Source organism: Anopheles coustani, chromosome X, assembly GCF_943734705.1.
Source record: "Anopheles coustani chromosome X, idAnoCousDA_361_x.2, whole genome shotgun sequence".
NCBI lineage: Eukaryota > Metazoa > Arthropoda > Insecta > Diptera > Culicidae > Anopheles > Anopheles coustani.
This window is the reverse complement of record NC_071290.1, coordinates 1,109,344-1,120,772: the sequence shown is the minus strand read 5'-3', so window position 1 is coordinate 1,120,772 and position 11,429 is coordinate 1,109,344. Positions and strand designations below refer to the sequence as shown.

The 11,429-nt window shown below is 53.5% G+C and overlaps 2 protein-coding genes across 2 annotated transcripts; one reads left to right on the top strand and one right to left on the bottom strand.

Annotated features, from left to right (window-relative positions):
• Positions 1–1,708: 1,708 nt before the first annotated feature.
• Positions 1,709–3,877, bottom strand: LOC131268776 (hornerin-like). The gene is made up of 2 exons (XM_058271051.1): positions 3,644–3,877; positions 1,709–3,571 (listed from the first exon to the last, which is right to left on the bottom strand). The coding sequence occupies exons 1-2, from the start codon at positions 3,875–3,877 to the stop codon at positions 1,709–1,711; spliced, it is 2,097 nt and encodes a 698-aa protein (XP_058127034.1).
• A 333-nt stretch (positions 3,878–4,210) lies between these two features.
• LOC131269784 (uncharacterized) lies at positions 4,211–4,807 on the top strand. Its single transcript, XM_058272301.1, has 3 exons — positions 4,211–4,320; positions 4,405–4,528; positions 4,598–4,807. Exons 1-3 carry the CDS (start codon positions 4,245–4,247, stop codon positions 4,707–4,709), a joined length of 312 nt encoding a protein of 103 aa, XP_058128284.1. The 5' UTR covers positions 4,211–4,244; the 3' UTR covers positions 4,710–4,807.
• The last annotated feature ends 6,622 nt before the right edge of the window (positions 4,808–11,429 follow it).

Here is an 11,429-nt window from a genome sequence, read left to right as displayed (position 1 = left end):
GTACCACGACCAGGAGCACCGATCGAACATGTACGGTTGCTGGGATGCAAAGATTGACATTTCGGGCGTGTTGGATAACGCTGGCCCCGTAACGGCATCCGGCGTGTTATTTATCACTTTGCCGGCTTCTTTTGCCGTACAGCGGAGGAAGGATTGTCGGTTCTGCCCTTTCACTTGACGCAGATTGCAGATACAATACGCTACATAAGTGAACATTTTAAACTTTATACTTTCCTCCCCGTTTCCTTCGTTTTAGATTGTTACTGCAGAAAGTTCGTTTCGTGCGCAGCGCAGACACGTAACTCGCGGGCGAACAAGTCCACAACCTCTATCGATCGGGGGATGACGATCGGGAGAATCAAGACGGGAACGCAAAGCTTTGCGATTCGTCCTCCGGCAATCGTCGGACTTCCGAATCATTGTTCGGTTCGGTTTGTTTGCGCTGGTACAATCTGGCAGGCAATAGCATATTTTCGCTCCAGATTTCGGTAAGTCGGTTGTGCAGCCAAGCCGGTGCACTAACCGGCATATGGTACGTTGCTTACGATAAGAAAACCTTGCGTGCGCGCGAAGTGTGCTGCAACACACACCCGAACCACGTTCGCTAATCAAGTCAAAAATCAGTTTTAAAACAATGCCCCACAACCAGCCAAAACGGTTGACGAAAACGAAAACGGCTTTCACTATTGCCCCTCCATACCAAAAAAAAACAAACAACAAAAGCAAATCAAAAACGGAAAAAATTAAACTAAAACAGAACAAAAACACGTGTTTTGGAACGAAAATCCTAAAACTTTTTTTTGTGTTTAGTTATGGTAGCGAAGTGCGGGACATTTCTCGAAACCCTCAAGAAGAAGAAATAACGTTATACGCTTAAACTCATACAAGCGAGGGAAATAAGAAGAAAACCGAATCGGAATACTAGACACGGAATGAACAAACAAATAACAAAAAGTAAAGAGAAAAAAACAAAAAAAAAACAGATGCTAAAGTCAGCGAAAAACGATGAATATAGAGGATAATACAAATAAAACCTATATATGAAACAGTGTTAAAATCAATGCGTTCCCCAGCCGTGCCCGACCGTATTCGAAACCTCGGGCAACGCGGCAAATTTCTAGAGTATTGTTCTCACTTCCCATATCAAAAGTACCAAATTTACTGCTCGGTTTCTTTTTCCCCATGGCTGTGGTACCCTTGTGTTTCTCTAGTTGGATGTGTTTTAGTGTTTGAAATTTTACAACAGTTTTGCTAGCCACAACGATGTCGTGAAGGTGGTGGTGGTGCAAACCCGTTCCAAATAAATAGCGACTAGGCACACTCTCCAGATTTTCAACCAGATTTCGGATCACGCGTGCGCGTCCATTCCAGCGCTGACCACTTCCAGTGCTAGTGTAAGCGAAAGTAAAAGCACTCCAGGAGGAGCCTGCATCCAGAGATGCTGTTTAGCAAATGTGGAAGTGTTGTTTTATTCCCTATAGAGTGTATCGTGTTTTCGTGTGTTTTGTGTTATTTACTACCAAACCAGCCACCGGCGGCTGGCTGCTGCGTACACACTAGGGATTAGTCCTACAGAGCTAGTCGAGAAATAAATAATCGATTCCTACAGCCTACGGAAAAAGGAGAAATGAAACACGGTAACGAGAGCCGGTTCGCACAACCGGCGCAGAATTGCACAAAAAAAACGCCGTTCACGGTCAATCGAGCCTTAGATCTTGAAGCTGATGCTGTACGGCCGATCGTTGTAGTTGGGGATGCGGGGCAGCGGGTACGGTGCCTTCACGCCCAGCCGGACGTGCGAGGGGATGCGGCGCACCGGGCGGAACTTCTGCGCGTTGGAGACGATGGGCGGGCGGTGCGGGCCGGCGTTGAGGTCGAGCGGGCGCTTGGCCGCCTGCGCCTTCAGGTACTCGATCTGCTGCCGGAGCGCCTCCTTCTCCAGCTTCTCGTCCTCCTGCGACTTCAGGAACTGGTGGTAGTGCGGGCGGGCGGCGGGGCTCGAGTCGCCGAGCAGCTGCGCCACCAGCGACTCGTCCTTCAGCGCGTGCTCCGAGTTGAGGAAGCTCTCGATCTGGCCCTTGGCGGCGATGCCGGCACCTAGAAGATACGGGTCGGCGGGATACAAATTGGGGACATCTTGTAGTTTAAAGTTCGGTCGAAAGTCTAGTGGGTTAGGATTGTCTATGGTACCGGTTGTGCCGAGTGTGCCGTGTGCCGTGTGGTGTGCTGGCTGTTGGTGAGCATGTTGTTGTTGTAGTTGTTGTTGTTGGTGGTGATGGTTGTTGTGGTTGTGGTTGTGGCTGTGGAGCTGCTGGACCGGCGCCGGCTGGCTGTGGTGAAGCGTCGGTCCGTGTTTGCCGTGATGGGGTGGCGTATTCTTGCCCGGCAGCTTGTGTCCGAGCCCGGCCCCGACTCCGACCCCGAACGCCCCGCCGCCGTCGGTGAGCTTGATGTTCTTCACGTCGAAGTCGGTCGCGAACTTGCCACCGAGCCCCCCGCCCAGGCCGAGCGGCTTCGAGAACTTGCCCTTCGGCAGCGGCTCGGCGGAGTTTTCGTAGCTTTCCTCCACGGCCGGGCCGTTGCTACTGCTGCCACTGCCCGCCGCATTGCCCCCAAAGTGGCTCTTGCTAAAGTACGAGCCAAACTTGACCCCCTGCGCCGGATAAGAGCCGGACTCCTCGCTCTCCAGCTCGTACGGTGCTCTGCCCGCCCCGTTGCCATTACCTATCAGTCCCTCGCCGAAGTGCTTGAGCGTGTTGAGCGTCGATTTGACCAGCGGCGGTGGCTCGGCAAAGTTGAACTTGCTGCCCTTGTGCGCGCCAGCCGCGGACCCTAATCCGGAGTTGCTGCCAAGTTGTTGCTGCTGCTGCTGCTGCCGGTTGCCACCGAACGAGGCACTCTCGTAGCTGCCCAACCCCGGAAACGGGCTGCTAGCGGAAGCGAAGTGCGAGCTGTCGTCGTCGAGCGAGAGCTTGGTCTTCGTTTTGGTCTTGCCGGCGAGCGCCCCCAGCCCTCCGTCCTCGTACTTGAACGGGACCTTCTTCACCTTGCCCTCGAAGCCGCCGGTCGACGAGTACGAGGTGGCCGTCAGTGGCTGGCGATGCTTGCCGAGCTTGCTCTTGCCCACCGCCGTCACCGATCCCGACTGCCCGAGGCTGGAGTACACATCGTACTCGGTCGAGTCGTCCAGGTGGGCCAGCTTGCCGGCTGCCTTGCTGCCGGATCCCAGCGTCGACGGGGCCGGATGCGAGATCGAAAATTTGCTGCTAATGCTCGACGGTAGCTTCGACTTGCTGGACGAACCGAGCCCGCCGAGGCCCGTGGTGTCGCTCTGCACCTTCGGCTTCGCGTAGTCACTGTTCAGGAAGTCGAACGGACTGTTGGCGGTCGGCTTGCGCTCCTTGGTGTTCGCGTTGGTCGTCGGGAGCAGCGAGGATCCTTTCTTGTGATTCTTGAAGCCACCGAACGTGGACTCCTCGTCTGAGGCGACGCCACCGCCGCCGTCTGCTAGCCCGCCGCCGTCCGGACCGCCGGAGAGTTTCGTGCTGCCGAAGCTGTACTCGGAGAATGACTGCAAACATCACCAAACCCCAAACACCGGTAAGTAAGACCTGAGTAATCGAACACATCGACCCTAACCTACCGTTAGTTTATCGCCATCCGGCTTGAAGCCTCCAGCACCGGACACCGGGTACGAATCGCTCACCGTGTACAGGTCCTTGCCGTTCGGTTTGTACTTGCTCTCCGAGCCTTCGCTGTCGTCCGCTGCCGGAGTGGCGGTGGTGGTCGACGTGCGGCGATACAGTGGTCGTCGACGCTCCACGCCGTCTGCCGTAGCCAGGACTAACAGTGTCACCACTGCAAATGTGGCCGACATCGTCGTTGATATTGCCTTTTGAAGCAATAGGAGATAAGAATAGAGGATAGAGGTCACACGGTAATCCCATTGGCACACAACATCGATCTGTTAGTTTATAAACACAACGCGAAGTCAAAATTCCTAGAAATGATTACGATTCTGCTGGCGACCTAGAGAGATAACCGTTTCGGTGGGTGCATGTGCTAGTGGGACAACCTTCTTAAAAGCAGTAGGCTCCCTCAGTACACGCTGTTACCCTTCAGTCATCAGCAGATCAGTTGCGTCCAAGCCGTCGTACTAGAAGTGCGGAGTGTAAATCCTGAAAGTCTAATTGTGAAAAACCACAATGAATCGAGTCGTCTGTCGTATCGCGGTACTTGCGCTCATGCTGATGGCGATCAGCAACCTGAGCCCCGCCGTTGAGGCCTACGTCTACATCATTCCCAATGCGAAAAGTGCAGGTATGTTAGTGGGAAGTGTTGTCGCGAGGAGATGAACCGTTTGATAGCTTTTTGGCTTATTCGTTTCATCCATCGCCCCGATAGACAAACCAGGGCATTGCTTCGATGATCAGCTCAAGATCACGGTTCCGGTGAACAAAATCCGGCAGCGCACGGGACGCTGTGAGTCGATGAGCTGCGGCAGTGACTACTCGCTGCAGGTCGCCGGGTAAGTAGACTCGCACGACATCACGATTTTCCTCCTTTAAACACTATCCCGTTTCACTCCAATCCGAAGATGTGGTGTCGTTGCTGCCGGGCCGGGTTTCGTCATCACCCCCACCGACTACTCGAAACCGTATCCCGAGTGCTGCCCGCAGATGGTGATGAGCGCCGAAAATCTTGTCTAACCAGTTGCGGTTTTTTATGATAAGAATTCTATGCTGTGTCTGACGGATGTCGATTACCGGGTATGCTACAGCATGGGCGAATTCGGTGGTACGAGAGCTAGCACTGATGAAATACAACCTTACTCTAATCGGAGAACCTTCTAACCTCTGTGCTTTGTTTTGTAATACCGTTCCGAATCGTGCATCACAAACTACAAATTGCCCGTAGATTCGTTTCAGAATAGGGCTATGGTGTTTTAGATGAGTGAAAATCCTACCTTCAAAGTCTGACATCACTCAACCCGAAAATGTCGGATATGCAGCTCAAAGAGAACCTATTCCAATATCTACCTCACGATGGTATGCTTGCCTTCATACTTAAGCCCTGAAGATGATCTCGTTGGTACGGTTTCGAGAGCTACCCCTTGCAAGTGGTGAAAACGCTTCGGGTCTGTTCCAATCACCCCGCCCTGCTCCCGCCTTCCTTCCCCTGCATCCGCTGATGAGTGTCATTGTTTGCCGACCCGGGGCTCTAGCGATTTCCATAAAACCGCGCAAGTGCGCTAGAAATAGCACTTTCGGTAGCCGCAGATACCCGCAGATAAGCGCGGACCGTCCCGGTTCGGTTCCGAAATGGAAAGTTGTGTGCCGCACATGGCGCCTCGTACCTCGTCCAACCGCCGCCCCCACCCTCCCCCCCCCCCCCCCCCCCACAATGCGCCCACCGGAACGGGAAGGCAAATGCACCGAATTGTGGCCAGCTGGCTGTGTGTGAATGCCGAAACCGGTGGTGGAAAAACAAAATTAACGGAAAGCGAACCGAAGAGTAATAACAAAGGTGATAATAATAATGGAAGAAATAAATAAATAGAAACTCAGCGCGGGCCTAACGAGGCTGGTTCCGATTTCCAGCAATTGATCCGCGGGTTCCCCGGGCCCTCCCCCCCGGAAGGTACGCAAATGATAAGTATCGCGCGGCGGTTTTTCCACCAGCGCGCATCTGGGGCCTCCCTCTTTATCTCCTTTTCTCGCGCACGACGTGGGTTTTCAATCGACCGTAGGCAAATGGCGATCGTATCGGGGAACCATTGACGGCTTTCCCTACCCCGCCAAGCGGGTCGGATGGTGGGGCGGGGCGTGGCGAGTGGAACAAAATGGAAAGCTTCCGCGCGAGCGCCGGATGGTTGGGGAATCTAGATTTTTTGGGCAACATCTTCCTATCGGCACCATGACGCCGAATTTCTCCAGCAGTTTTTGTTTCCTTTTTTTTTGCCGAAGATATCGAATCGAACTCTCGCTGGACACCCTAGCCCTTGGTGTGGAACTTCCGCTTAGTCCACCACCCGCCTGAAACCCGTATCATTGAACGTGGGACTACCTCTTGGTCAGGTAGCGCGGAGATCGCATACACCGCAATCTAAACAACGCGCCAAAAGGGAAACCACTCTCGCTCTCACACCTGCCGGAAGGTGTGTTGGGCTCGTTGGTCCGCTTCCTTGCGAAAAGCAGTCGGAAACGGAACGCGCGGTGTCCCCAAGGCGCTAACGGGTTTATAACCAAGCCGCCCGAATGAATCCGGTTAGGTAAGCGCGCACCCATAGCTCAATAAACCGAGCGTTTAATTGGAATCCGTTACTCATCTTCCCGCGACGGACGGCAATTTGGAGTTAGCGGGCGCTGAGTGTGCGCTCATCAGCGGGTATTGCCATTCCCAAAATAGAAGTGACGGCATAATCGATGGTTTACCACCGCTTCAGCATGTTTGGAGTTTTTGGAGGAACAGTTTGTCGAGCCGCCCAGGACTATTTCCAGACATTTGCGACATTTTACGAGTATCCTCGCACTGGTGGATTGGACTTAGGAGGAGGGTTGATTGAAGGCGCTTTGAGAACTGCTGGTCTGAGGCTACCCTCTCTTTGTGGGTGTCTTTTAAAGCACACGCACGTCCTTATAGGACCCTTGCGTCCGAAGGGATTGGGACTCTTAGGTTAGGTTATGGTAACGCATCCCCCCGGTTGGTATTCGCACAGCATGTACAACTCTTCACACGTACCAAGCGCATGTTTGGGTTCGCACTCCAAAGGCCACACTGGACAGGTCACTGGTTGTCTTCCTGGACGTTACGATTTGCTGCACCAAAGTCTTCAAAGTTCATCCAGATCGGATCGATCCAGCACTGTACGGGACACTTGGAGGTCACAGAACTTCGCAGAGTTGTGATCGCTGACACGCGCACGCCGCCCTTGAAACCGCACCGTCACACGTCTATAACCGGGCGTAGGAAGTTCGTATGCCAGAAACACTTGCGCTCGAAGATGACACCACACGCTCGCGGAACTCTGCATGGGCACCGCATGGGACGCTAATCGGACCGAAACTAAGCAACCGTCCGCGCCGGCAAACGGTTTTATAGCCTTGGCTGGGGCGTACGGTTTCCGGGCGACCTACCCTGGGCAGCTGCGGGTCCCCGTGCCAAACCCTCTCCGCCTCCCGGGGGGATGGAGGGGGGGAGAGAGATTTGTCGAATCGCCCGATTGTGCCCGCGAGCCTACCTCAAGCCTATACCGTGTGCGTACCAGAAGCATCTTTCTCTTTTTCGCGGCATTCGCTCCCCGTCTCCATCGTTCACGGCGCGCCAGAGCTCAATTCGGCCACAGCGAGATGTAGCCAAATGGCTCCGTCGACGATATGAGAAGCGCCACTCTCCGTCGGTACGATTTCAGGCCAGGTGTGAGGTGTGGAGGCTGGTCCAGCACGCGGCGCACTCGATACAAACACTCCGCACCCGGTTCGTGTCATCTCCAGCCCACCCTCCCTACTTCCCGGGACGGCAAAGGGACTACGTTCGAGGGTGGAAAAAAGTGTTCCAAAATCCTTACACCGAGTGGGAAATGCTTCCGACCTCATGGTGGGCACCAGCAAGATATTGGCGCTCGCGAAAAAAACAAGGGGGGAGGGAGCACTCCACCTCATCCGCTGCCGCATGCTGACGATCTCTGACCGATCGAACGTGATAGCGCTCTTGAGGGCTGAAAAAGGTGTGCAACCTACTGAAGAGTAGTACGCACCGGCCGTTTTTCCAGTTTTGCGGATCGAATGTAGGTAACGGCGACACACGCAGGCTCACTTTTCCGTTTCCTCATTCCACTGCAGCTGGAGCGCGGGGGGGGGAGCTTCTGGTTTTTCCCTCCACCCTCTTCACCCGGGTGAGCCCTTCCGATCCGCTCGATAAACGATCGTTCGATCCGAATGACCAAAACCATCCATCGAAAGCATGCTTGTCGCTTTCGCTGGACGGTGGAGAAATGAAACAAAACTCAAGCGCGGAGTGTTTACTTTCGGGTCCCTCACCTCCCCCTCACCCCGCCCCTACTAGGTAACACTTTTCACCGTCCAACCGGCCGTGGTCCTTCTCGGCGACTTTCAATTTCCGCGCGCGGACAAGATTTCTCAAAGCGCTCGTTGTTGAGCCGCATGAACTAGTTTTTCTTCTTCGCCGCACTCCGGCACCACTTCTTCCGGGCCGCTTGCTTCGGAGGCTTTGGCACAGAACTGCGTTACGTCAGCCTGGCGCCGCCGGTGTGCGCGACCGCAATGGCCGATTTCTGGTAAAAATAGCCCGGGACCTGGACTTCCGCACCCGGGCAAGGAGGACTTCCAGGGCCCGGCAGCCAGGAAATGGCCCTCGGAACAATCCGGGCGACAAAGTCAGCCAACGGAGCAGAAACACGAAACAAAACGACCCCTTGCGTAATGTGCATCGGTCTCGTATGGGCAAAACTGTCAGTTCTTCGACCGGCCGCAGGAAGTTAATCCAGTTGCGGAGAGCGTGTTTCATTTTTGCACCCCCCAGATTGACAGATCTGATGGGGATTATGGGGTGTCAGGAAGTGAGCAAAAGTGTGCCTTTCGAATGGAAACTTGCAAAAGTCAAATCCAGTTCCGCTGCGTTCAGCTTCCAACGCGCAGGATGCGTTCAGTTGCAAGACCCCGCAGGCGGTTTACCAGCAACATATAATCGTTTCAGTGTTATAATCCAAACAAGTGACTCACCCCAGGAACCCGGGAATAAGAGACTCTTTGTGGCAATAATTTTCCGAAAATAGGTAAACAAGACTTTTAAGTAAAATACAAACCAAATTGATATTACGGCCGCTCGCTACGAGGCACCCATTTTAGGCATAAGCCACCCATTGTTGGCTCTGACGCACGTACTTTGGTCATATGTAACGTACCAATTTATAGCTCCAACTTATCGATGTTCATGTCCAATACCGAAAATTCCATTCGCTCGCAAGCTGAAGAAAGAGAACTTATCAGGCGGGTCGTACTTTCTCCAAATTTCTAAACCAAACAATACGTGCATTCTTGCCCGGCGTCATTGTCCTGGTGAAGGGAAGCGTAAAAAAAAAGACCAAAATGGACGCTATCTAACGATCGTATAGAAAGAAGAAAAAAAAACTGATCCACGGAATGGTGAGCAATTTGAAAAATTGTAATTACATCGTTCCCATTCGGTGTAATTTTTCACCTCCCGTTCGGTTTGGCGTGTGTTGTTTTCTTTCGCCGGCATCTGACCACGCACACGTTAACCCTACGGCTCGGTCGGGGTCTTAAGGTCATCCCCATGGGCCGGGGGGGTACCCGACGCCATCGACGCATCCCTCCTGGAGAAAGTAGTCGCCATTGTGTGGTTGGATTGGCGGAAAAAGAACGATAGTGTGGATCCAAGCAAGATAGGGGAAAAAAGAAACACACATACACGTTGTTCAATTGTTTTTGGAGCTTCTTTTGGCTCCAACCAATCTGCCCAGCTTCACTGTTGCTCAATTGCAACCGAACCACGGCAACAACTACCGTTAGTCCGCGGCTCAGATATGCTCCATCTCGCTGACAGCATTGTGTTCCGGTCATCCGAAGGCCCCGGCTCTCTCTTCGGCCGGGTAATTGGGCTTTCCCGGGGCTCCCATTGCGTGTGGGTCTAGGAAATGCAGATAAATCAATGCTCCCGTACGCTTGGGGTTCGCTTTTTTTCCTTCCTTTTGCTTCCATTTCCCAGTCGTAGGTGCGGATTTGCATACGTCCCAGGTACATCCGTGCAAACTAAGGGCACGCGCTTGCCTCGCGGAGAGCTCACGTACGGCGCACTCCACCTACAGTGCGAGGCGAATCTGGAAGGAGATACAACCCGCGCTGCACGCTAACGCCGGACAAAACGCTATCTTTCAGCTTCCGGGCGCCCATTTCCCGACCGCTGCGCAATGCCGTTTGTCGGTGAAATGTAGCGCAAGCCGACGGTCAGCTGCCACTGCAAGTCTTTTGCAGCGCTAATTGCCTGTCGGTAGGGTCGTGGCTTGCTGCCATCTGCGAACTCCAGTTGCTCTGCCAATGTCGGCACCCCCCCCCCCCCCCCCCCCCCCCCCCCCCAAGCCAAGATCTCGCTATTTGGATCGCACAAAATGCAGACCAGGACCGCCTTGCAACCACCACGGAGTTAATAAGTTCCGCATATCGCGATGAGTAATCACTGGGCCCCCCAATGCAAATCGCCAAAGCCACCGCGGATCGGCCGCTCGGCTAGATTATCCGCCAGGTCCGCCAGGCACCGAGGCACGGAAGCATGTTGCATTGATTAAATACCGCTGCAGTTCCGGTCGTCGGAATCTCTCACCAGGCCGGCCAGAGCGTATCTCAAAGGCATCGCAGTGCACTGATTAATGGCCCTCGGCAACTTCTATCGTTCGCCATCGCACTCACCACTCGCCGAAGATAGCAAGATAAGCACTGCAGTTAGGGGAAACGGTTCCACTATGCATCCGTAGCCCTAGAGCTCGGGTTGTCCATCGGCGAGAACTACCAAATAAACACCAAATTCTGAGTTCTAGCTGTGACTTAGGCTTAGACGAATTTCTGCGGCTCTGCGTTGGACTGTAACAGAAAAGTTTTGTATGAAATCATACAAAATATCACCATCATGTTTTAAAGTACAACAGATGTTGACATAAGACATTGCTAATCGAGCTGACATTAAACTAAATTCACTAAATTCGGCTCAAAAATGGCGTGGTGCATATTGCAAACCTCTCTCGTAAATGCCGCTTGAAGTCAAAGCCCCAAAGGGCATAGACCCTAAAACGTTGAAGGGTCTCGTTGGCTTCGAACACCAAGCACTCCGAGCTGTCCGAGCCTCGGTGTGCGGAAAAGGAGGCGCTTCGATCTATTCTGCCAAAGTGGAGATGTTTTCACTTTTTTCCCACATTCGTTACAGCGGGAGCAGCGGGTCGGCCAGCGTTTTGGCGCATCTTCGGCCTCGGCTTCGGGGGCCTCCCATCCTATGCTGGCCAACGATAATCATAATCGTCTCAAATATTGCCTCTTCCCTTCCCAACCCCCCTCTTAAACCGCTCGATCGACGAGCGGGTCGTAACTGACATCTTACTGCTACTCCGCCTCCCGTTAATCAGGTTTGCGTTGTGTTGCTTTTTTTCTTTCGTTATCTACTTTTCTTCCCTCATCTTCGATTTTCTCCTTTTGAGGCCAACGGTGGCAGGCGCAATTAGCGAAATAATAATAGCATTCCGCCGCATCCGCTAAACGGCGCAGTACTGTGTGCGTGTGTGTGTGCATATGAAATTTAAAGGCGTCAGAAACGGGGAAACCCGTGGCACCCCGAAAATAGACATCTTCCCCGGCACAGTTTCCCGCCGTTCCACGGCTTTGGCCCTCGCCCTTTACCCACTG